Genomic DNA, 27,130 nt, shown 5'->3' with positions numbered 1-27,130 from the left:
CGGAGGGCCTGTGCCTCTTCATGGAGAAAGATTTAGAGCTGGAATCCTCTCGGGAGCTCACCTTCTGAGCCAAAACCTTCTTCAAGCTCAAGTCCTTGGGTTTAGCCTTATCCTTTTTTGAGGACTTCAGCTTCGAGCCCGCTCCATCAGGCCCGTGACCCTTAGAAGGCTTCTTGGCGGTGGCACTTGGCTCAGTCATGGAGCTCTGGGCTACAGTGGCACTTGGCCTGATCTTGGAGCTCTGAGCCACAGAAGCAGCGACGGCCGGTGTCGACTCCGAAGTTGCCAGTGCCGAAGCAGGTCGAGCGGCTTGTTGGGGCTTGAGCACCCCTTGGTAGATGGCGGTGATCAGGTAGGAGTTGCAGTTTTTCCTGGCCTGTGGGGTCAGGGATTTGCACAAGGCGCAAGCCTTGGAGTTATGGGTGTCCCCGAGGCATAGAAGGCAGGAGGAGTGGAGATCCTGAATGGGGATCTTACCAGCACAGACATCTCATTTTTTGAACGGTGCTGGAGACATTGTTGATCCGAATCAAAATCCAAGAGAGGTCAAAGACGTGCCGAATGGTCAAGAGTACATGGGGGGGGGGTGTTCCAGATCAAGAGTTGTCAAGAACGGTCTGAAGTCAAAGTCGAGTCAGGGACGTAGCCAAGGGGGGGTTCTTGGGGTCCGGGCCCCCCCTTCCACTAGAAAAATGAATGGTGTGTGTTGCTGCGCCTCCACACCCAAGCCCCATTACAATGGTGGCACTTAGTCTGGACCCCCCTTTCCTAAAATCCTAACTACGTCCCTGGTTGAGTGAACAAGCAAGAAAAAGCAGAAGCGAAGTTCCCCAAGCAGCTGACGCGGCCGAAAAAAGGAACTGAGGAAAGAGCGGGAACGCAAGAGGCTTATAAGGGATAGGTGGAGCTACCGCCAAAAAGTTGCTAAAAGTTGCAAAGTAAATTTGCCCAGTGATTCTAGAAGTTTTCTGAATAGCACTGCGCAAGTGCAGTACAACCCATTTGTATGATTCGCAGAGACCACAAAGAAGATATATATATATATATATATATATATATATACACACACACACAGAAATGTTTCCACAAACTCTTTCGCTTTTTAAAGACCCTCACCTCAAACAGTTAATGCTTTCAACTACAAAGAATTATATTTTATTTTAAATTCCACCATAAAGCATTTTTATAGTCAGGTTATGAAGTCCTGAAGTTGGGAAGTGTTAATAGAAGAGAACCCTTAAAATATAAGAAAAGCTACTGAATACCACTCTAATTAAATTCATGTGTAAATGTGAGCAAGTCGCTGATTTTGTGTAATGTAGGCAACATATGTTTTCACTAACTACTTCTGCAAAATACCAGTGTTTTACAGTTCACCAATAATAAGAATTGGTTACATTCAAAGGAAACAGATGAGGTGCTAAAGAAGATTGGTTTGTAATTTGAGCACTGATGACAGGATACTTGATTCCCTCCTGAGAGGATATGGTTAGCCTCTTACTTCAGAGCTTGAGGAAAATATTTTCAACATTAAACAAGACATGGGAAAAGAAATGTTATAAAAAGGGACAAATTAGCCAATGAAACTGCTCCAACAATATCCTAAGAAGCAAGTGTCAATGTATTATTATTATTATTATTATTATTATTATTATTATTATTATTTCTTTATTAGATTCTCTCATTAGTTTAAGAACAAAAATAAAGCAAGTCCTTTAAATCAAAATGGACTCATAGCCTCAACATAATATTTTGTTCGCTATGGAAACATCAGCCTTACTGATGAAGAAAAAAAACAAACCTATGGTCAAAGTAAATTAAATTTTCAATATGAAAAATATGAAGAAGGTATTTCAACTACAGTATATATTCCACTTCTGTCATTTTGGGTCAAATGAAAAATAATACAAGAGAATCACAGAATACCTGATACCCAGGTATGGATCTAACAGACTCCACAACTGCTAAAGAAACCAGATGCTGAATAAATGGAATTCTTTGTCCCAGTTGAGAAGATAAAGGAATGGTGATATGAATAGTTGATAAAGCAGCTCCCACAGGACTCAGCCAGGTATTTCCTCCACGACCTTAAAAAAAAAGAAGAAAAGAAAAAGGATGGAGAAGAATTTACATTTGTTTACAGACGAAATGTATTTGTTTATATCATATATAGTCAGTATGGCCCCTGGTATCAGGGAAACCTGCCATGGATACCTGAACTATACATACAGTGATCTTGCACAGCTTGAAACAGGCATGGCGATTATTAATTAGCAAAACAAAAAGCTGCAGTTCACCTCAGCATGGGATTTCAATGCATCAGGAGATACCCACTTTTGCCTTAACAGCGATTATGGGTGATTTTGGAATAGCCATATAGGTTTTCAGTTTACAAAGCTTTTCAAAGTGGGAAGACAAAGTTATTTAATACAGGTAGGTTATTCAGACCAAGGCTGGTCAATTATGGAATCATAGAGTTGGGAGACCACAAGTACCATCCAGTACAATCCCCTGCCATGCAGGAATACACAATTAAAGAACTCCCAACAGATGGCCCCCCAGCCTTTGTTTAGAAACTTCCAAAGATGGAGACTCCATTATACTCCAAGGCAGCATACTCCACAGTCAAACAGTTCTTACCATCAGGAACTCGTTCTTAATGTTTAGGTGGAATCTCTTTTTAAGCAAAATGGCTCCAAGAGTACATTTTCTACACCTCAGAACCTTTGGGGGCCACAAAGGCTGCTAAAAATGTCCTCCCACATAACATAAAATAGAAATACAAGTGACTAGCTATCCTCTTCTAGCTTGGAAAAATTTGGTCTTTTTATGTTGAACAGTGCAGAGAGCCTTATAACTAGTTAAATGTTGTATTGCCTCTTGTCAAGGTTTCTAGAAGAGACAATTCACCCTTTTATTTTGGTCAGAAAAAGGATGTTCCAGGGAGTCTGGAAGGGCTGAGAGCCATAAACCAGACTTGGGAGATGCATGAGGCCAGAGTGCCAGACCTGTGGTCCATGCCACGCTATAAAAATCTGGTGCATGAGATAACACCTGTGGTTATGGTTTAGCCATGTATGGTGTGCCTGCGTATAATGTAGGCGCACTGTATACAGTTATCTACATGACATAAGTTTCGATAAAGATTTAATCACACTGAGAAGACTTACTGAAATCAAAGTTAATAACTTATTGTAGTAAATCCCATTGATTTCAAGGGTCTGTTTTAGATATGATTAAATCTGGTTTCAACTTTTGAATTTTCATTGGATAAAGATTTTCAACAAACACCAGAATTATATCAGCTTACCTTTCCCTTGAGTCTGTTGAACAGCAATTGCTATCAGACCAATTTCTTGTGGTATCTTGTACATCAACCTGCAAATTACATCAAAAAACCAAATTTCTGTCAGAACAGTGTGTGGATTTCATACTGTTTCAGATACAAGCCAAAAGGGTAATAGAAAAATGTAAAGAGGAAACTTATAAGAAAATTGTAAATAAAATAGAATGATACATAAAGGATCATTCAGATATATGTTTAGGAAGAGTAGTTAAATATCCTAAACTTCATTTTGAAGTGTTTATTCTATCCTCTGTAACTGAAAAAATTCTCAAAAAATTTTCTGCTTATAACAAATTCATGGCTGTAGTCCTGAAGGTACTAACAGCAGCAGTTTCTGATTATTTCAAAAACCAGAATGGTGGAAATAATACTGTTTAAAAGAGACACTATCCCTTGAGAACTAATTATGATTTAACTACAGTAAATAAAGCTACACCTTCTGAGAACTCTAGAGAACACTGGCTGATTTTAAGTTTGTGTTTTGCTTTTAAAATTGTTTCACTAAAAAGAATATAGGTTCCCTTCTGGGACTAGGGAGAAAGAAGTGCATAGTCAAAAACTACCCAATGAATCATTGTTAACCTAAACAAATCTTGCTGTGAGAATATTCTCAAAACTGTCATGGTAACACTGAATGGCACTAGAATTTATTTTGGTTTATTTCCAGATTTGGGAAAAGAAACTATGTTGCTAAACACTGGTTAGTGCTTTGTAGAAGACCATCTACCATTCAAAGTAGCTTTTTCTGAATTTTGGAAGATTTACAGACCCATGGAATTATAACAATAAAGCAAACTAGAGTAGTAAACACAAGTGCCCTCTACAGATCAGCAGGAATTAAGGGTTGGCTTCAATGGTTAGTAAAGGTGCTTCCTAATTCACTCCTACCTGATATTTTAAATAGTTTTGGCTAGATAAAGAAGGTATAAAGACCTCAGAACATTATACAAAAATTATTTTGAACATCTCTAAATAAAGACTCAATTGTTCATGTAACTGTAAAAACGAGTATTTTGGCTCTGGAAGCAGAAAGAGCCATGAGTAACTACATATACTTGAACCACAGGAATAGTCATGCAATTTTTTCTCTCTGTAAAGCAAATATCTGTGAGAGTTAATTTTTCTAAGCAATAGCCAGAAGATCTCTTTGCCAGTCCCACTTCCATTATACATTAAATAGAGCTTGATAATTGTTTCTCTTGGCCAACATGAATTGCTTATTGAGACTATCTACCACCAAACCACTGCTGTTAAAAGTATATTTTGGTAATACTGGGAGTTGGAAGAAAGATTCTGAGAGAGGTTCTTTGTCTCCATTTAGGTTTAATATTGTCTTCTAGAAGCTCGGCTGGTCAGAGTGAGGGACTGCTTCAGCTTCATGTTACAAAAAAGGAAACCTAATTTAAATGTGGAAATGGTGCTATGAACAGATTATAAATATAGCTGAAGCAACTGGCAACCCTTCTACTCTGTGTCTGGGCTTTATATAACAGGGAAGACATATGTTACAAGTCTGAGGAAGAAAAATCAGGAAAGGGGAAAAAAACTTTAGTTATGACACCAAACACAGGATTGTAGAACGACAACATGATTAAAGAAGCATATGCATGGAGCTGCTAAGTGGTTTGGCTGGAGTTACCAGAGCACACAAATGACAAGACTGAGCTTCTGTGCTACTGAAGGCCAAGAGGAAATTCTGTAAGGAGGGATACAAAGTAGAGAGGTTGCTAATACCGAGACTGAGACGACTGGAGACAGACAGGTTTATTTATGCTATCTCAGATAACTTTAGGTGCATTGCCACAGATTTCCAAGGCCATAATAAATTGCTTGTGAATTTTATATTTTTTGTAACAGAAAGAAGCAATTGTAAAAAGTTTTTCATTCTAAACTACCTTAGTGTAGCCCTGGATGTTTTTGCTTTGTAGCAAAAACAGAATATAAAATATAAAACTTACAGAAGACTTATTCTGCCAGAAATATGAAAGGGAGAAAATGAAGAACCAGCTCTGGTAGGTAACCTTAGATATAATCTATCACATTCATTAAGAATACAAATGTTGCAAAAACATAACAATGTACTAGTATCATATTTTAAAGACTAACAAATATTATGGCTCAAGTAACACACTATATATATACAGTCATCCCTGTTTGTGTGGACTTCAGATCTGCATCCCTTGGTTACTCACAAGGGGCAAATAGAGGGACTTAGAATGGGGCACACGCCGCAGGTGCCTGCAGGGCCGCACTGCCATTCAAGCCAATGGGGCTTGAATATCGGCAGATTTCCATTTTCGCGGGGGTGGTGTGGGTCTGGAACAGATCTCAGGGGTGACTGTATATGCTCATGGTTCAATATGTGAGAACAATAAATAGTAATACTTATTAAGCACTTAATTGCTTTACAAGAACAAAATAGTCTAGGTTTATATATTTATGTTCTAAATAGGAAGAAAAGTTTATGTCACTACATCGTAACATCATTTTTCCCCTTTCATTTGCTACTTTCAAAGTTCTTGCTTTCAGAAGAAGTTGAATATTTGATGACTCAAGGGCAATATATTGCCAGAAAAGCCTAATGATGTACAGTACTAGATCATGCCATGAATTTATACACACCATACTGGGAATTGCTATGAAAACTATGCAGAAATTACCATATCACAAGAAACAAATTTTAAAAAACCCACACAAATCAATATACCACATGGTAGATTGAAAATGTTGAACTCAAAATGGTTAGTTCATGTAAATCTCCAATTGTCACTGCACGTTTTCTTACTGTTGAGGGAAAATAGTTAAATTGGGCAGAAGTTTTAAAATGGTGCTGAACCAGCCTATTAAGCACTTTCCACAAAATGCTTATAACATATTAAAAATGGTACTTAATACAGAATAGTTAAAGTGAAATTTCATCAGGTCCAAAAGACACTCAGTCTTCATGGCCAGTAAATGACTTTTATTATACATACTTAAAATTGGAACTCAAACCACAGAAACTATGTTTGACTAATGTTAATGACCTGACATCTATAAATTTCACTGATGCTGTGGTTTTCAGACTGAAACTCTCATTAATGCACCCTGCTGTGTTATGGTATTGCTGAGGTATTACAAAAAGCAACATTACATTCCAGATGTTGAAAAACCTGTAGGTCAGAAGTAACATTTAACATCTTTATTTTGGGTAGCTTAAAATTATTCTCCTCATATGGTTTGTTGAAGGAATCTGTACTTTCATTTACGAAGTATGTCTCAAATTGGTACCATCTACACCAAATGCCCCATTTTTTATTGACATTAGAAAAACATTCCAGACACAGTAGCAATAATGTTAATACTGACGTCCTAAACAAACCTATTGAGCACAGGACTACTCTCTAGATATGTTCTAAAGTAGGGCATACCAAACTGGTATCGTTACAGTTCACTTTATCCAAATGCCTCTGTGGAACATGCCCTCGCCTTACTCTAGCAGGCTATTGACATTCCCCAAGCTCAGTACACATTGATGCTTTTTCAGAATATGACAAGTAGCAGTGTCCATACTCCCAATGGTGAAAAAGTTTAAGATACTATTAGCACACAATTATGTCTTCAATTTTCTCCAATGCATGTGTCACAAATGTCCTGAATATGCTAATGGCACCAGTTCTCATCTGATCTTGGAAGCTAAGCAGACTTGGATGGGAGTCTGCCTATGAATACTAGGTGCTGTAGACTATATTTCAGAGGAAGGAACAGGAAAACCCACCTGTGAGTATATCTTGCCTAAACAAGTCGACAGGCATACACACACACACAGATGTCAGACTAATGACAGTAGAGACAGAGAAGAAAAACTCTATGGACCGTAGGCTTGAAGTTCAGGTTTAGTTTGAGTTTGCAATAGGATAACAATATTTAGATATTTCCCTAACAGTTGTAAGATTATATTTTTGTAAATACATAATCCAAGACACACTAATTACTAACAAAGTAGAGTGCCATGAAATACAACGGAGACTGCACCTCTAAATGTTTGATTCCGTGGATGAATGGATATGGTCTAAATGTCTCGCCACATACAGCTAGGTACCTTCTTAGCTACCTCAGGAAACTCTTCTCATCCCTTATGTCTCTTTTTCAGGCAGTATTCACACTACAGAAATAATACAGTTTGACATAGCTTTAGCTGCCAAGGATCAGTGCTATGAATTTTTAGATTTGTAGTTCTGGGAGATATTTAGCCTTCTCTGCCAAAGAGCTCTAGTGCCACAACAAACTACAAATCCCAGGATTCCATAGCATGCAGCCATGATAGTTAAAGTGATGTCAATCTGCATTATTTCTGCAGTGTGAATACTGCCTGAAAAAGAGACATAAGGGATGGGAAGAGTTTCCTGTGGTAGCTAAGAAGGTACCTAGCTGTATGTGGCGAGACATTTAGACCTTATCCATTCATTCATGGAATCAAACATTTAAAGGTATTTTCACAACAGAAAAAAGTGAAACTACACTAAAATCTGCATAATCTATTACAAAAGGGCCATTTCTCTGTCATGGAAAAAGCTAGATATTACATTTGCTTCATAATAGTGGAAAGAATTCTAGTAAGTGTAAACTAAATCACAAATACAAATCCATGGGATATACAGTTGAGTATACAAGGGCTATGAAGTCAGCCTTCCGTTTCCATGGATTCAAAAATCCACAGCTTGAAAATATTTTTAAATTTCCATTTTATATAAGGGACACCATATTATTACACCACTGTATATAATGGGACTTAAGCATCCACAGATTTTGGTATCCACAGGAAGCCTTGGAATGGATAACAAGGTCTCCCTCTACTTAAATTTGCTTCAGACTGGGAGAGGTGGGATTTGCACTGGCAGTCAAAAATGCAGATCTCACAGTGGAATAAAACAGCCAGATATTTGTTAAAACGAAAGGACACTTTTCTTTCACATCTTTCAAAAATCCTAGATGGGCAGCAAGTCTCCCCTTTTAACTCCTGCTAAATTATTATTGCTGAACATTTTGGCAGATATCTGAAGAATGTGTTATGCTTACATTTTAGTATAATTTTTAAAAATCTTAAACCATGGGTTTTGTTTTATAACATTACAATACCTATCTAATCAAATGAAACAAATCTGGGTGAGTGCCTTTTGGGCAGAGAAAGAGGGGCAGGCCCCAAAGTGTTTCAGATCATATGTGATTATCCTCAAGAACATTGGTATCTCCAGCCTGTTCTACTTCATTTCTTTTTTAAAAAATTCACCATGAGGATAATAATCTTACAATTCTTAAGAGGTACAACTAAGAAATAGAGAGAACCTTTTGAAATATACTAGAATCTATTCTGATAGCATCAAACAATAGAACTTTGAAACCTAATTATGACTCCCTCCACACTCCTCAGCACCAAATTCTACTTTTTGTTCCACTTCATATCTGCAAAAATGGCAATGCTGCTCCGTTAAAAACTGGCATGATGGCTTGTCAGAAATAAATTTAAAGCAGATTTAAAAGGGTTTATCACATGATGCTGTTATACTGCAATTGCCCTGCATTAATTCTTCTGTCTGGTCCTTATCACATGCCATGATGCTGTACTGGTGTTGGACAGCTGTTGGCTCATTTGAAAATCAATTCTTTTCCCACTGGAAAAAAAATCTGTTAATAATCCACTATACCACAGTTGCACCCTGCATACTAGGCGTTGTATTTTTGAGTCCCCATATTTTGATCTCTTACATTTGGAGGTAGTATGCTTTTGAGAGATGCAGAGTGGCTGTGGTTTCATTCTCTTCCCTTGGGGAGTCTCTGGGGATCTCCATCAGGGTAATCCCAGACTTCTAATGGTTGGGCTGGGAGGAGACAGGGATTCCTAAGAGTTCCCAGGAGTAATGATGCAATTAATTATCCAGTTTATTAGTTTTTTATTATTTTTTAAAATAAGGGGGAGTAACACAACATTACAATTCCAATGCCATCCTATTAAGGATTAATGTCAGAGAAACAACAGTGTTCAGAAAAAGTTCAAAGAGTAAATGTATAGAAATGGAACCAGGCAAGTACTGAATTGTAGAAAAAAGCGGAAGTCACATGGTGTGCGTTCATCAACCTGATCTATCTGGGTAGGGAACTGGGGGGGTGTGTTCCATAATACTGTCATTATTATATAACCACGCAATTGCACACTTACAGCTTCCTTTAAAAAAACAGCCACAAAAATCATGGAGTAGGAGGCAGTATAAACAAGGTGATGTAAACTGAATTGTTCTGTTTCAAATTCGTGAAAAATCAAATACAGGAACTAACAGTATTGAAATGCAAGTGTAGTGATGGTGCAAAAGAATACACTGCTATTCTGCTACCTTTTCTAGTGTGGGAGAAGAACTTTTAACCAGAATGACCTGAAATAACTGACTCATGTGGTAAACACCCACTCCTAAATGAAAGTGAAATTAGACTGAAGTTAACCTATGTTTGCAAAACCTTATTATGTTTTTAATGTCACTTGCCAAGAACTATTTTTTCAATTTTTCCCCTAAAATTATCAGTGAGTGAAATAATAGCACTTCTAACAATTTAACAACTAATAAGTCATTTTAAGAAACAAATTAAAGGAGTATTGTTATATCAAGGAAATGAAATGAGCAACTTTGTCTTAGGCAACTTACACACTTGTAAGTACTGTATATGCTTTCAAATCACCTGTTAACTCATAGCAACTCCATGAATCTCACAGGCTTTTCATAAACAAGAAATCCTCAGAAGAGGTTTGCAGTTTCTATCCGCTGAAATATAGCCAACAACACCTGGTATCCTTGAGCTGTCTCTTGCCAAGTACTAATGAGACTTGATCTTGCTTAGCTTCCAAAATCAGATGAGATCTTCTGCCTAAACACACTTGTTGCTGTGTGCCTTCAAGCAGGTTCCACCTTATGACAACCCTAAGGTAAGCCTATCATGTTGGTTTTTTGGCAAGATTTGTTAAGAGGCAGGTTGCCTTTGCCTTCCTCTGAGGTTGAAAAAGCATGACTTGTCCAAGGTTGCCCAATGGGATGCCATGGCTGAGTGGGGATTCAAACCCTGGTTTCCAGAGTCATAGTACAATGTTCAAACCACTACACCTCACTGGCACTACATATACTTACGCAGAATTAAATCCAACTGAAGTCAGTGGGGGATTTTTGATGAGAAATGCAAAGAATTGCACTGTAAAGGTGCTAGGGAAATGTGGCCCCTACACAGGCCCAACTAGCACCAACACTCGTATCATTTAGGCACCATGTTAAAAATGTGGCTTTTCATCGAAGCCTCTGGGCCCCATTAATTCATCCCAAAACTGTTAACTTACTGTAATTTAATTATTTAATTGTTTTAAACTGTGTAACTTTAATGCTTTTTGTAAGCTACCCTGAGATAGCTTGTTATAGGATGAGGAATAAACATTCTATTAAATAAAATATAATAAATAAATATTTTCAACTAGGAAAACAGGCTTTAATTTATTTGCCAGCAAAACACTAGGAAAATTAGAAAGGTTGATTCATACATAAGGTAAAATTCTAAAACTTCAACTGTAAAGAATATTTTTACTCAGTGAAACCTTTTTATGTTCATGTTGTCAATATTACAAAATAATAGTAAAAAAGGAAACGTCCAATAGAGTCATAAATGAAAATAAGGAATTTGTTTTCATTATAAATTCTTTTAAAAATAATTCTGATTTTCTTCCTTTTAACATACCTTATATCATAATAGGAAAAACACTGAAATTATACTCTGCACTCCTCCCTCTCAACCCCTTTTTCCTTTCCTGTTAAATATTTTTAGATTGCAAATATGTAAAGACAAGGATTGTCTTGTTACCGTAAATTGCTCACTGCTCTTAAGAGTATGTTTCAAAGAAATAAAATAATATAACTTAACAAACAGAAGCATCATGAAAGAAATCTGAGTTTTAAGCTACTATAAACTGCTCACACAGAATGAGAAACAGAAAATTAAAACCTGTCTAGGATGCATAAAACTGGACTAAACTGACTACTCAGTTAAAACATTAAGAAATCCTTCAGACCTTTTCAAGGACATTATTTGACAGTTGTGCAAAACAAAATAAAATATACTGTTCCATATCTGGTTAAAAGGTATCTGGGTTTGCTTGCTATTTTTCACAGAAAAGAAGGAGGTGGTTAAAACAGATTACAGTATTTACTTCTTACTTGGGGAAGTTTGGATAGGTCCTCCAGAAACAAAATACAAAGGAAAACTAGTACTGTAACTAACTACTTTCTGAAAAGGAAGCATTTGTCCATACTTATTATAGAGACTATGAATGCAGCAGAAAACAGTAACAGCCTCTCCACCAGTGTGAATTTAATGTTTCCACTTCAATCATTTATGCTAAAATGTACTTACACTTGGATCAGTATTTCTCTTAGCAAACAAAGGAATTGTGCCACATGTTTGAGACTAAATAAAAGACAGAAATTGGTACTACGAGCTTTCATAGACATGATCCTATTTCCTCAGATGCATTTGGATCCAAATGTTTAGTTAGTCTTAAAGATGCTGCAGGATCCCTTTGTTTACTGATTTTCTAGACTAACACAGCTATGTCTTTGAATTCCATAAGCAAAGATATAGGTAGGGAAAGTGTGGCATACAAAAAGCCCCCCTGAAATCCCTGCAAGCTCCCAGACATCCCCATATTTATAGTAATTTTTGGCCAAAATATCAAATATGGCTAAAAACCACAACCAAATATGGTGGTTTGTCCCCCTTGCCAATACTCATCCTCCCTCTTCAGAATGACCAAAATTGAAACTGGAAGTGATGAGACATCACTTTCTGGTCCTCCTACTGCACAGGCAACTAGAGAGCATAATGTTTCCTGTTTCTATGTGAACAGCAAGGTTACAGCCAAATATGATCCTTATTTTTGGGAATGACCATCCAGTGTCAGAAGTGAAGGAAAAATTCAATGCACCTTTAAAAATCTTAAAAGTGCACCTTAAGTTGTTTGTGAAGTGTTTTGGAGTTAGAGAAGGAAGGGGGTGCAAAATGTGTTCAACACAAGCCTCTTGGCTTACAAAATTAGAACAAAGTCTCTGTGGCTGCAACTGCACTGCAGAAATAATGCTGACTGACATCACTTTAACTTCCTTTTCTTGTCAGCAGGTTCTGGTGCCACAACCAACTATAACCCCCAGGATTCCATTGCAATGAGCCATGGCAGCTAAAGTGGTGTCAAACTACATTGTTTCTGTAGTACAAATGCATCCTGTGTTAAACTTCAGAATAGTTATTATACAGATAGGCAGTGTAAAATAATAAGCTTATAGACAAATGTTCAGTTAGAAAACACTGGTGAACAGAAAACATATAAAATGTGTCATATTGTTGGGTCACAGTCTGGGAAAAAAATCAACCAAGAGGCCACTTCCACAAATGGGAATATCCCAGATAAAACTGAACTGATTCCATTTGTCTATGCTTAACTGTTCACTCTGTTGTTGACAGCAGCAGGAAAGGATGTAATGACTCTTCTCACGATGAAAACATCTAGTAGGAAGGAGATCAGATGGTCAGTTATTTTCGAAAAGGCCATCACTTTGTCATAACTAAAAACCTGAGCTGCTTTCAAACTAATGATCTAAGTCAAAAATTTCATATGCTTCCAATATGGTGCTTGTTATTTTTAAAATTATTTTTAGAACTTCAATGAACATAATGGCTTAGGAAAATTCGATCTAACTTCCATGCAAGACCATTCTCTTTCTAACACATGACTTTCTCAGTCACTAACAGATTTACTTTCATTTATTGGCCTTCCACTTAATTTTGAAAGAAAAATCACAAGGAGATTCTTAAAAGAAAAAAGCAGCAGAAGAAAATACAATCCAAGATTATGGACAGTGTTTCCTCAGAAAAGCTATGTTGGAATATTCACTTGCAAAAATGCAACACCATAAGACTAATTCAACTAAAATGAGAAAAAAATAGAACAGAAATCTGAGTATTTTTTTAACGTCATTGATCAGTATGATTGCTTTCATTCTTTATTGTATTAAAACACGGTTTAAAAAAAGCCAAAGACTCAACAGCCAGGGCCACCAAATAATCAATTAATGGGCTTGTACTTCAAGGTTATGTAATGTTCTGTCAAATGAAGAGAGAAAAGAGAGTCTGTGGCCTTTGACACCGTTGATCACGGTCTTTTAGTTGATTTACTTTCTGACCTTGGGTTCTCAGACTCTGTCCTTGATTGGTTTAAATCTTATCTTTCAGATAGATCTGTTGCAGTGGTCATGGGCTGCGTCTTCTGTTCCGTTATCTGTTGGAGTTCCCCAGGGCTCTGTTTTGGGTCGCCTACTGTTTTCTCTCTATACATTGTCCCTAGAAAAACTCATCAGTTATTTTTGCTTCTCCTATCATCTGTACACCGATGACACTCAACTGTATCTTTCCACCTTTCACCTTTCTCCAGGTCTTGAACAGCAAGTTTCATTTTGTCTTGCAGCTGTCTCTCAGTCAATGCGCCATCGGTGTTTGAAGCTCAGTATGTCCAAAATAGAGCTTCTTGTTTTTCCACCAAAGCCTACCATTCAATATTCCTTTTCGGTTTCTGTTGACAACATTTCTATTCAACCTGTCCAGGAAGCCTGCAGTCTTGATTTCATTTTTGACTCTTCTCTGTTGTGTATCCCCCAGATTCAGTGCACAGCCAAGGCATGTAGATTCGTTTTGTATAATATTACTAAAATTTGACCATTTCTCTCTACCTCTATTGCCAAGATTTTGATCTATGTCCTAGTCGTCTCGAGACTAGATTTTTGTAACCTTCTTCTGGCAGGGCTTCCTCTTTCTCACTTCCGTCCTTGAATTTCGGTCTAGCATTCAGTTGCTTGCATTATCACATCTGCTCACCATTTCGACCACATCTCTCCGTTATTATCATCCCTTCACTGGCTCCCCCACCCTTTCCGTATTCAGTATAAGCTTCTGTTGTTGACTTTTAAAGCCCTGCATGGGCTGGCCCCTCCTTATTTATCAGACCTTCTTTCTCCTCACCTTCCCACTCGCACCTCCGTTCTGGTAGTCAAGGGCTGCTGTCTCAGCCTAGGATTTTTACTGCTCCATTCCGGATTTGTCCCTTTCCATTTGCTGCCCCTCATTCCTGGAACCTTCTTCCCCCACAAGCATGGCTTATCACTTCTTTGACCAGTTTCAAAACTGAGCTGAAGACTATACTGTTCAGGGAAGCATTCCCAGGCATTGCATGTTTATTATTTGATGTTTTTAATTTGTTGCCTCTTTTGTATTAATATGTATTATTTTATTATTTTCTACAATGTACACCACAGGCAGGCTTATTTTTATCTATTTTTATGTATTTTATTGATTGTATGTACTGTGCTGTGTAAATCTACAGTGCTATATACATAAAGCATAATAATAATAATAATAATAATAATAATAATAATAATAATACAGTCATCCTTCCATATTTGCGGCTTTGATGTTTGTGGATTTGGTTATTCACGGATTTCATTAGTATGTTCTCTCTAGGACTGTCTAGGTCCTCCAGTGCAACTCTGTGGTCAACTTTAACTAAAAGTTGCACTGAAAGACCATTTGTAGCTACTCCAGTGCCATTCTATGGTCAGTGTATGTTGGACATTGACCACAGAGTTGTACTGGAAGACCTAGAGATTCCTAGAGAGGTGTCCTTCAGGTAAAAACATGGTGTTTTTGTTATTTGCGGTTTTTCCATATTCACAGGGGTCTTGTTCCCCCCTAGCAAATATGGAGGGACAACTGTAATAGAAATGTAAGTGGGTAGTTCAGGAAGAGTCTAAGAACTGTATATGATATCCAATAGCAACAATAAAGGCCTAGGACAGGAAAAACTGTAGCACAGAAGCCAAGCCAGCACAATGAAATGGAATTAAATATTTAATGACAGGCATTCCATTGCCCCACCACACTCCAGTGAGGGTTGCAGATTTTTCAGCAGCAGGAAGAAAAGTATAACTGTGCATGTAAAACAAAATATGTATTTACTATTATTTTTATCATATAGATAGTTCAAGACACTTAATACTAGAAAAAACAAAAAGGGACATTTTAAAGCATCTTGCTCAACAAACAGGATATGTAACTTCTAGTTGTGTAGTTGCTGTGTGCCTTCAAGAAGTTTATGATGACCCTAAGAGGAACCTATCATGGGGTTTTCTGAGACTAAGTCTACATTTGCACAGCAGAAAAAATCTAGGTTGACACTTTAACTGCCATGGCTCAATGCTATGGAATTTGTAGTTCTGCGAGACATTTTGCCTTCTCTGTCAGAAGGCATTGGTGCCACAACAAACTACAGTTCCCTGAATGTCATAGCATTGAGCCATGGCAGTTTAAGTGGGGTCAATCTGGATTATTTCTGCACTGAGTATGCAGCCTGAGAATGTGTGACTCACCCAAGGTCATCAAGTACGTTTCCATGGTCGACCATGGAATCAAACTCTGATCTCTAGAGTTGTAGGCCAATGCTTAAACCACTACACTGTGTTGGTTCTCTAACTTCCTAGTAGTGACAAGCAATCCTGTAAAGAGCAAGGTAAAGTGGATACCAAACAAAATGCAGATATATGGGTGTTTCTTTTTAATATATTGGAATTAATCATAGACAGACTAATGTAGGACTAATTTAAACTGAGAGCACTATCAAACAGCAGTTTGTCTAGGACTAATTTAATATATATAAATAAGTTAGTCCTAGACAGAAGGGAAAAAGAATTCTGGTAAAAGCTAGAAATGCTTATAGAAGGTGAACTATACTCAACAGCACTTACTGTAATATATGAAGACTTTTAAAGCACCTTTTACTAAAAGGAGGTACTTTTAGAGTTACCTCCTTATTATGCCACTGAGGCATTTTACAGAAAGAACCTAAGGCTGAAATAAAATTATTTTATGAGAGCTGCCATGTATTATCATCAAAAATGCTTACAAGAGAAAGAAAAAGCAAGTTATGTCTTTTATGGGGATTTCTAATGTTGCAAGTGTTACATTTTTAGACTTTCATTGTTCCAAAAGCAGTATGTCCCTGAATTTTGCCAGATGCTTCAGTGCAATTCAGCTGTTCACACAGCTGTCCATTTCCCAGACAAACCAAAATTAAATTTCTATTACCACAAAAAGTAAACAGACCATTGAATGGTCCCTCCCCTTAGTATTTGGGATGAACACTTCAGCTACTCTGTAGAAAAACTAGAGTAGTAAAATAGATATACAGACCCACTGTATATAATGTTTGGTCAGTTGAATTTGAGGTATTTACATATTATTGTTTACATGGCTGCATGCAACAAGTTTTGAAAGTTCCAGACAAGACCTAATGATGATACTTTCAGTGGAATTTTTAATGATACAGTGTGCCTGTGTCATACGCACGCATGCACGCTATATGTGGCTTTCAGATTATGCTGAAAGTTGCACTATAGAAATGGCAATGGTGTGTGCGCCCCTGGCACACACGCCACACCTTGTGACATGGACGAACCCCATTATTTTCAATGGCGCTCAAGCATATGCACTATTTGCCTTACGCATGGGGGGCAGAACGGATCCCCTGCGTAAGGCAAGGGACCGCTGTATTTTTACTTGAAAAGTACACTTTTGCATAGTCTTTGCAATCCATGAACCATGACAACTCAACTGCTGCCTAACACACTAATTACAATAGGCAACTAGCATCTTTATGATGTTTTGAAGTCCAGTTCCCATAAAACCAAGCCAGCATGGCTAATGGTCAAAGATAGTGGGAGAAGTACTACAAACCATGCTCATAAAAGGTTGCTTACTCCTGAATTATAATATTGCCTCCAGGATTACATTTAATTTATAAGGAGATCACGTTATTTGACTGAAGTGCTAAAACTATAGCATATCCACACTTCTACTTCCCTATTTCAAGTAATATAAGCAGACTTGAAGGTTCCACCACAACCTCTTCCTTGTCAGAGGTGCTTTTATCAAAACGGCACAATGGAATGAAAATGTGTACAGGCTGAACAAGGTAATATATAGCATTTCCACATGCATTTCTCCACTATACTGGTATTATACTTTGGAGGTAACCTATAGTTATATAATGTATTAGTAGAATGGTTGCTAAAAGTATAGATATGAGGGGAAATTGAAAAAAGATAACCTCCATGTGCTACCAGGTGATCAAGTGTTTCTTCTTTTGAAAAGCTTTGCATTTTGGCCTGTATGAAAATAGCCTTCTTCAGGGGAATTAAACAAAAATTACTGGAGTTGTCGACAACACTCGCCAAAGGGCTGGACCATAAAATATTACAAAGACATCATACAGATACAAAGGTACTGACTGAACATACATGACAAAAGCAGTATGCTTCAGCTCAAGGCAGGTTTACATACAGTAAAAATACTACTACTTTTGATGAGCCCAAGAAAGGTTAAGCCTTCTTTTGCTTATAATGAGTTTACATAAAATTAAACTATTATCTAAAATAGTAACTAAAATAAATGAAGACAATGAGGGAAAAAATGAAAATACCCAGCATTCACTTCTGTAAGACAGACAGCAAACAACTATTTCCAAAATCCTTATTTAGCAGATACATTAAATTCCTTCAAGCTTGTGTAAAAACATCAGAACAATGTGAATGCCATGATAAGAATGTATGTACAAAAGGATTAGCATGCCATGCTTCCAACTGCACAATGAGACCAGAAAGCATTCCAATGTATTTTCACTCTGAAAAGAGTAAGGTATTCTTTATAATGCACAGAAGTTCTGTCAACAGAGCAGTCTAAGCAGCTATCCATCTTTTACCACTCTGAAGCTGTTTATTAGTCTTTAGATATATACAGGGGTTTTCACATTTTTAAATAGCAAAACACCAACAAAAATTGATAAAAAATTACCACACATCTTACATACGTAACTTTGATAAAATGTACCAATTACTGAAGAATAAATGTACCTACATTCTGTAAAATGTTTGGTACATAGGCTTTAAAACTGCAACCTTTGGCTATGATTTGGCAATGATTTCCACAATATTGTGAGTGGTTAATTTATTAGAATTGTTTCTTGTAAGCAACAGGATAGAATAATCAAAATTAATATTAAATGCATTATATGCTGAAAATAAAAACATTCACATGGACATAATGCTATCTCACTGACTAGAGGAAGAAAACAAAATGTTTATCTAGACCAAGGGTATGAACTGAGGCTCTCTAGATGTTGTTGGACTGCAAGTCCCAGGATTCATCACCACTGACTATGCTGGCTAAGACGGTTGGGAATTTCAATTCAATAGCATCTGTAAGGCTGCCACCCAGGGATTTCCACTCCTAATATAGAAAGACAAAAGGCATTACAGTGGGTCCTTGTTATACGCGGGGGATCCGTTCCGGACCCCCCGCGTATAACAAAATCCGCGTATGCTCAAGTCCCATTTGTCCCAATGGCGGTGCGCGTGCACGCGCGCCACCATTGGGACAAAAGTTCCTTCTCCCTTGCTTCCCTCCTCCCTTCCCTCCCTGCCTTCCTCCCTTCCCTTCCCCTTACTTACCTTTCTCTCTCCTCGCAGCGGCTTGGCCTCCGCTGCTGCCGCTGCGGAGAAAGCCGGGTGGCAGCGGCGGAGGCCAAGCCTCGGCTTCCTTGCCGCCGCCTTGAAAGGGCGCGATGGCGGTGCTGGAGGCCTCTTGGCCCCCAACAGCACCGCCACCGGGCCTTTCCTGCGGTGGCGGCGAGGAAGCAGGGCTGCCGTGCTGGAGGCCTTCAAGGCCTCCCGCGCCGGCATCTGGCCTCCTCAAGGCCTCCGCTGCTGCCAAAGGGCTGGATACCGGTGCTGGAGGCCAAGAAGCCCCAGCACCGACATCCGCCCCTTCCGTGGCCGCAGAGGCCTGGAGGAGGCCGGGTGCTGGTGCTGGAGGCCTTGAAGGCCTCTGGCGCTGCTGCCCTCCGCGCCTCCTCTTCCCCACCTCCGCGCCTTTTTTTGGAAGAGGAGGCGTGGAGGGCAGCAGCGCGGGAGGCCTTCAAGGCCTCCAGCGCCAGCACCCGGCCTCCTCCAGGCCTCTGCGGCCACAGAAGGGCCAGGTATCGGTGCTGGGGCCTATTGGCCTCCAACACCTCTACCCGGCCCTTCCGCGGTGGCGGAAGCCGGGTGCTGGCGCTGGAGGCCTTGAAGGCCTTCCACGCTGCTGCCCTCCGTGCCTCCTCTTCCAAAAAAAGGCGCGGAGGTGGGGAAGAGGAGGCGCGGAGGGCAGCAGCGCCAGAGGCCTTCAAGGCCTCCAGCGTCAGCACCCAGCCTCCTCACCGCCGTTGCCACCGCAGAAGGGGCAGGTGTTGGTGCTGGGGCCTCTTGGCCTCCAGCACGGGTATCTGGCCCTTCCACAGCGGCAGAGGCCTGGAGGAGCCCGCATGCCGGCGCGGGAGGCCTTGAAGGTCTCCAGCGCGGCATCCCTACTTCCTCGCCGCCACCGCAGGAAAGGCCCGGTGGCGGTGCTGTTGGGGGCCAAGAGGCCTCCAGCACCGCCATCGCGCCCTTTCTCGGCGGTGGCGAGGAAACCGAGGCTTGGCCTCTGCCGCTGCCACCCGGCTTCCCCCGCAGCGGCGGCAGCGGAGGCCAAGCCGCTGCGATGAGAGAGAAAGGTAAGTAAGGGGAAGGGAAGGAAGGGAGGCAGGGAGGGAAGGGAGGAGGGAAGCGAGGGAGGAGAAGGAACTTTTGTCCCAATGGCGGCGCGCATTGGGGACAATTTCCCGATTTGCCATCCGCGGATGCTCAAATCCGCGGATGGCAAATCCGCGTATAAGGAGGGCCGACTGTACAAGGTATGCAACTTTAGTGGAGGATAAATAAATAAATAAAATATTTTTATTGTACTGTATCTCAGGGCTTGTCTACAGAGGCAAAAACCCCCAAACTCACCCCAAAGTCAGTGCTGTCTGTTTCCATGATGAACACCAACTTCCGAAGAAATACCAAAAGTGTTTGCCGTTTATCTGACTTTGCTTCAGAGTAAGCAACACTGGAGAAAAACCTGGCATTTTCCTGAAACCCATAGTTGAGCACAGGATTTTCGGTATTTAAGCAGCTGAATTGGGCCTGATTTGGGCCAAGCCAGTTCTTCACATGCCAAGAGCCATGTCATCCCCCTTACCTATGTTGAGAAGTACAGGGAAAGAGGATGGTCTGTCCACAGAGCTACTACTGCTGTTTCCTTGCCAGCAGAAGCTGCATGGAAAGGCTTCCTGACATGCTGCCACTTACTGAGTGTAGAAAGGGATGTCCACAAGATTAATGAGGAGGGGGTAAAGGGATTCCCCCCCTTCTAAATCACATGGCTGAACACCTCTTGAAGACAGGGAGTAGGCCAGGAGAGCCAATGTGGTTTTGCCCCAGGTGGCCCATGCAGACAACGCTGTACTGTTGTAGCAGGTGTGTGTGTGGCTGCCATCGTAGCCAATCTGCGTCAGTCCAGAACACAATGCTCTCAACTGACCCTGGACTTTTGGCCAGTATAGGCAAGTTCTCAGACACACTGACTTTAGGTTGAGTATTGCATCTACCTCTGATCAAAGCCCACTAAATATATTAAACATCAATTAGATTGTAGGCATACTAAATATATTAAATATACTTGCCCCCTATAAATATACTTGCTCCCCAAGTATAGGGAGAAAGCTGCCAAACTGCTTCTTTACAGCTTCCAGAGTTCTCCACATCACAAGTGAGTGTGTCTCTTCGCACAGCTGGTAATAAAAATTATGTTTAATATACAAATCTGCTTAAAAACATGGATTTAGAGTCTGTTTAACATCCAATTGCAAATCATGGTTTATTAGGACATGAATTCTTCCATTGCTAAGTGTTACACCTGCAATGGGCCATATGTCCTTATCCTATATTGTTTTCAATTTAAACAATTGTATCCAATGATAAAGAGACACTTGGTTGACACCTGCACATTTTAAATAACAAATGACATATGTCATAGCTAAAAATAAGAGGAGACTAAATACACCTTAACAATATATTAATGTGAGAGGCTGCTATTTTTTTTTATCCCACCTGTAACGGATTTTTTAAAATTGTTGTTCGTTGTTCATATGATTTCCAAAGGAACTACCACATACTATTTTGACTTAATTTATTTGATAAATTGTATTGCAGTGTTATCTTTTCCTGAAAGACTTCATCTATCATACTGTTTGTTTTATAGTATCAGTAGCAGAATACAAGATTTTGTTTCAGTTTACATATGAAGCTTCCAGCATGGAGGTTTGACCTACCACAAAAACAACTCAGGAGGATTAAAACTGTTTTCCTGCAAAAAAGATCAAGTGGATATGTAAGGCTACAATCACAAAAAGTACCAAATAGGCCAGGGCAATTTTGTACGATTTGTACGTTTTAGTACCAGGTGCAACAAATCCAAATATTCTAGGTGAAATAAAAAATTGAAAGTCACATAAAGGATAAAGTCTTTCTTACAATATAATGGGTTACCTTCTCTGCTGGTGAATTCTTTATTAAAACAATTTTACCAACCAAACTGTCTTCCTGATCTTAAAACACCTTTGGAATTAAGTCAGCTAAACATCTCTTGAAGAACAATAATGTTTAGAAAGTATATTTACATTCCTAAAATCTCAGTGTTTAACTGTGTGGAAAGAAATCTTTCCAGTGGCCACCTTCTTTAACAGTTGTTTATATGGGGTGGTGTTAAAATATATAAGCAGATTGTGAAACACCCAGTTTAATTACAAAGAAAAATATTTAATTACTTACTTTGCAGAACTGGCATAATGAATCACAAGAGCTTAACAATTAAAATGTACACACTCATTTAAGTCTTCAGAAGCACCAGGCTAGAACTAAAGCACCATATTTACAAAAGCAAATAAAAATGTAAAACATCATTCACAAAATCTCTGGGAGGTTTACAGCACTGAGATTCCCCCCTTCCAAAAAACATACACAACATTCTGTACATCATCTTTAAATGAAGACCAGATTACTAGGATCAGTTTCCTCTAGAATTATTCTTACAGTAAAAGAAAGCTTTGGGGGTCTGTTCTTGCGTATTTTCTGTTGGTAATGCCGCAGGAAGGAACATGACCTCCTCAGCACTGTGTCAGGTTAAGCAGCCTGATTGAACATTGGCGCTAATTAAGAGCTCTTGTTGTTTGGCAGGACCACCAGAGTACCTTCGGCACTTGTTCATGACAGCAGTACCTCTTTCAGAAATTAACACTTGATGAGTGCAGACAGGGAGCCCAGCTGGTTCTCCTGAGTCCTTCAACTATATAAATGAAGTGTAATAAGAACACTAGTGACTAGTAAGGAAGGAAAGACTATTCGTGACCTCTCTGTAAAAAAACAGAGTATACTTTTACATTGACTTAATTTTCTTCACTGGGGTTAGATAATGCAGCTGGGACTATACTAAATAAATAAATAAATGAAAAATTAGAGGAGGCAATCCTATTTTTTAATATTTTGGGGGTATAATTTTCCTTTATTATTAAACGTAAAAGATTATTTTCCTTCTAATATGAGCTCAAATGCAGAAAGGGAAAATCTCTGTAAGAAGCATTTACATGTGGGCCTGTTTTTAAAATTAAAGTGGCTAAACCTATTTTAATGACAACTTTTTATTTTAATGTGATTGTAAGCAATGTCATATAAATTCATTGTGTTCAAGATGCAATGTATACACACATCAAACATTCTTCTTAAGATACAGTTTAGTAGTTTCAAGATTTCTGTTTCCTTCTTAGAATTCTATCATTCCTCTCTGCTGCATATGTAAATGAAGTTTGAGTCTGTATCTCTATAAAAAGAGGATGTGAAGTAGATCTTATCACTGAAAATACAAAGTTTGGAGAGGGAATGAAAAGATATGTTAGCATCGTCCCAGTGAATCCCAACAGTAGAACTGAACTTGGGATTGTGCCAACCATTAATTAGATCATATTATGAGTTGATGGACACCATCAGTTTATGACAATCATCCAGCCAAAGTGCAACTCACATACTACCTATATGGTTTTAGACATGTAGTCTAGCACAATCTGTAATTTGCACTGTGCTGTGTGCCTTCAGATTGTTTTTTATTATTATTATTTATGGTGACCCTAAGGCAAACCTATCATGCGGTTTTCTTGGCAATATTTGTTCAGAGAAGGTTTGCCATTGACTTCCCCTGAGATTGAGAGAGTGTGACTTGCCCAAAGTCACACAGTGCTTTATGGCCAAGCTAGGAATTGAACCCTGGTTTCCAGAGTCATAGTCCAATGCTCCAACCACTATGTAATGCTCTCTGGTTATTAATAAATATTGTGGAAGACACTTCAAACTGGCATTTAAAAAAGTAAATACAGCCACACTGCTCAAAGGGAGGGAAATCTGAAGCTATGATGAAGCAATACCTTTTTTATGATCAACCAAAATGACATAAGAATAGTGTGCATTCAAGTTATTGAAAACTGTTCATCAAGCAAAGTAGTAAACAAATGGTGAATGAAGAAACAAAAAAAGAAAAAGAAAAAAAAGAAAAAGAAAAAGAAAACAGATGAAATCAGATGTTGTAACCACTGATCTGTAAGTTTAGATCCAGGCTCAAGATGAAAATTGCAATCTGCATGGTGCTACAGCTCATCATATAATACTTAGGATTCTAGGGCAAAGAACTGAATGGCAGACTGTCAGGTAGCTTACCAGTAACTGGGTTCTTCAAGCGGTCATTCTGAAATCACATGAAGATGACTTGAACCTGCTAAGAGCCTTTCCTGGAACATTATAGAACTGAGTAACTTTTGGCAGGTTCTCTAGGTGCACCAAGCAATTCCTCTATTCCTAGTCCTCCACCAATGAACAACAAAATGAAAGTGAGGGGGAAAGTGTCAGTTGTGTGAGTCCACAGAGGGCCACTCAAAGAACTATAGTTACAAGCAAGCAACCTATCATTTTTGGCCTCTTTGATTCACACTAATGGGTTATTAGAAACCTAACTTACCAAAGGTAGGTGAACTCATGACAGTTTTGAAGGAAGCTCAGCCCTTCCAACAGTCATAACAGTCTAGTCATAAATATAGCCAAGATCAATAACCAATATTTCCCCAAAACACACTAACTACAAAGGTTTCTTAGATGCTGCTGGATGAAAAGGACTGAGGTAAATGGGAGGGAATATGGAGGGATAATGCTGAGGGTGGGCAGAACTATTGCCAAAGATCTTATGTAACTATTCTAGAAGGTTCTGAACAATATACTGCACAGGTACAGATAACCCAATTGTGTGAGACACAGAGACCACGAAGAAGAACAGACCCAGTACAAATGTGTGCTACTGGAACCATGTTACTGCCCTACAGGAAGTTATTCAGGAAGTTAAACCACCTTAATGAAGGCTGGGGAGGTAGTCACTGCTCTTGTAGAGGGACCCCATAGGTTTTCTAGATGAAGAAACTTGGTTAATTTATAAGCCAACAAATATTATTTGGATAGAAATTATGAGAAACCTGCTGGACCTTCTGGATCTCTCTACAACATACAAAAAGTCTGGGTGATATTCAGAATGATTTGCTTTTCTTAATGTAGAAAGTTAATGTCCTATGCACATTCTAAAAACTGATAGAATTACAGCTAAAAACAGGTAAGACAATATCATGGCAAAGATGAAATTGAGATACTAACTGAGGAAGTTTCCGAAAGAGATGAGCTGTACATACCTTGGATGAAACATTGATCAGAATGGGGAGTGCAGACAAGGAAACAAAAGAAGACTAGGAATAGGAGGGAAGCTATGAAACAATCTATAATCTTTGAGAAGATTCCAAGAAATGAAAATGAAGATGGGAAAAGCAAGTACAGTTGTCCTTCCAAATTCACGATTTTGGCTGCCATGTTTTTGTTAAGGAAAATGCAACATGGGATATACAGTGAAAGAAATAAAACATGTATGTGAGAGTCAGGATGACTCAGCAGAAGCAATTAGAAGCCACACAGGTGTAAAAGGTAATGTAGTTAGCAAGTCCTAAATGCCAAGGACAGAAATGCAAAGTGGATAATTGAACACACCTGAGAATTGTTAAGTGGACAAGGTGAAATGATGAAATCATTAATTGTGGGTTGAAACAAGAGAACCAATGAAAATGGTTGTACACGCCCACTGGGTGGAAACTGACAAGAGTGGGTGGTGTTTTCCAAGGGCTATAATAATTGCTATGAATCCCAATGTATTTTGTGGGTAGTAGTGAGGAGTACTGGAGTTGTGTTGGATAGTTTTGGAGCTGTATATAGTAGAATAAAGTAGATCTTTTATATAAGACTACTGAGTTGTCTGGTGTCTTGAGTGAAGATACAAGAGCCAGCTGGATCCTGAAGAAGTGGGAAGACTTCTGTGGAAGCAAGAGTGAGAAGGCTTGGAGAGTTTGTCAGGGTCTTCAGCCTATTCTCTGTAACTCTGCTGCTTTAGAGCAAAGCTTTAACCACTGGCCAAAACTGGTCAGCGCCGGTGCGTAACAAGGTGGTGAGTTCGAGCCAGAGGTGAAGAGCTACAACTCCCATCATCTCTGACAGTTTTGTACTAGCTGAAGCTTCCGGGCTTGGTACAAGGTTTGCCCCATGTAGAGCACATACAGAAATCTAAGCGAGAGGTTACCAGAGCATGTACCACAGTTTCAATGTCCCTTTGGCCCAGGTAGGGTCGCAGCTGGCATATCAACCAAAGCTGATAGCAAGCACCACTGACCGTCGCATCTACTTGAGATGTCAACTGCAGAGACGAGTCCAGAAGTACTTCTAGACTGCGAACTTCGTCCTTCAGGGGAAGTGTGACCCCATTCAGGACAGGTGGATAAACTTCCTTCCCCGGGCCTGGGGAACCTATCACCAGTACTTCCATTTTCTCTGGATTTAAACTGAGTTTGTTTTCCCTCATACAGCCCATTAACTGACTCCAGGCAGGCGTTCAGAGGAGAGACCCCATATAAAAGCCACTCTCTCATGACTGCATATTAAAAAGCCTGCCTGAATAGAAATGTTTTTTATTTTGAGAAAGGAAAGCATGCCAGCCTAGCCTACAACAAAAGGGAGTTCTAGAGGGTGGGAGCAACCACTGAGACGGCTCTCTCTTGTGTCCTCACCAGGCAAGCCTGTGATGGTGGTGGGACTGATAGAAAGTCAATCCACCTGCAGTGTGGTATCCCTATTCTCCTACTGTCTTTCATTTTACTAAGCATTATCATAGTTTCCTATGAGTCTTGCTGTCTTATTATATGTCCAGAGAAAAACAGCCTCAGTTTAGTCACCTTTGTTTCCAGTGAGAATTCCTCTAGGGCCCATTTGATTTCCTCTAGGGTCCATTTATTAGTCTTTTTAGCAGTTCATGGTATCTGGAGAATTGTTCTCCAGCACCATAGTTCACATGACTGAATTCTCCTGTCAACTTTCTCCACTGTCCAGATTTTATAACCGTGCATGGAAATCAGAAAAATTATGGCCTGAAGTTAGCAAAGGATCCATGTGAAATTTTTTTATTAATACAGTGGGCCCTTGTTATCCGCTGGGGTTTGGTTCCAGGAACCCCCCCCCCCCTACATGAATAACAAAATCCGTGGATGTTCAAGTCCCATTAAATACAATGGTGTAGTAAAATGGTGTTCCTTATATAAAATTGAAAATCAAGGTTTGCTATTTGGAATTTATACCTTTTTGGGGGGAATATTTTCAGATC

At 39.3% G+C, this 27,130-nt stretch overlaps 1 protein-coding gene across 1 annotated transcript in view; it reads right to left on the bottom strand.

Annotated features, from left to right (window-relative positions):
* The window catches only part of HLCS (holocarboxylase synthetase), a 151,914-nt gene that overhangs the window by 21,039 nt on the left and 103,745 nt on the right, over positions 1–27,130 (bottom strand). Inside the window, exons 7-8 of the mRNA XM_089508109.1 lie at positions 3,311–3,378; positions 1,927–2,087 (exon numbers count right to left, since the gene is read on the bottom strand). Coding sequence (XP_089364235.1) covers positions 1,927–2,087; positions 3,311–3,378 — 229 coding nt within the window. The remainder of the gene's footprint in view (positions 1–1,926; positions 2,088–3,310; positions 3,379–27,130) is intronic.

This window comes from Sceloporus occidentalis, unplaced genomic scaffold (genome assembly GCF_023333645.1).
Source record: "Sceloporus occidentalis isolate IW3139 unplaced genomic scaffold, rSceOcc1.0.p SCAF_2, whole genome shotgun sequence".
Taxonomy (NCBI): Eukaryota; Metazoa; Chordata; class Lepidosauria; order Squamata; family Phrynosomatidae; genus Sceloporus; species Sceloporus occidentalis.
The sequence above is the reverse complement of the archived record's forward strand: the minus strand, read 5'-3'. Positions and strand labels throughout refer to the sequence as shown.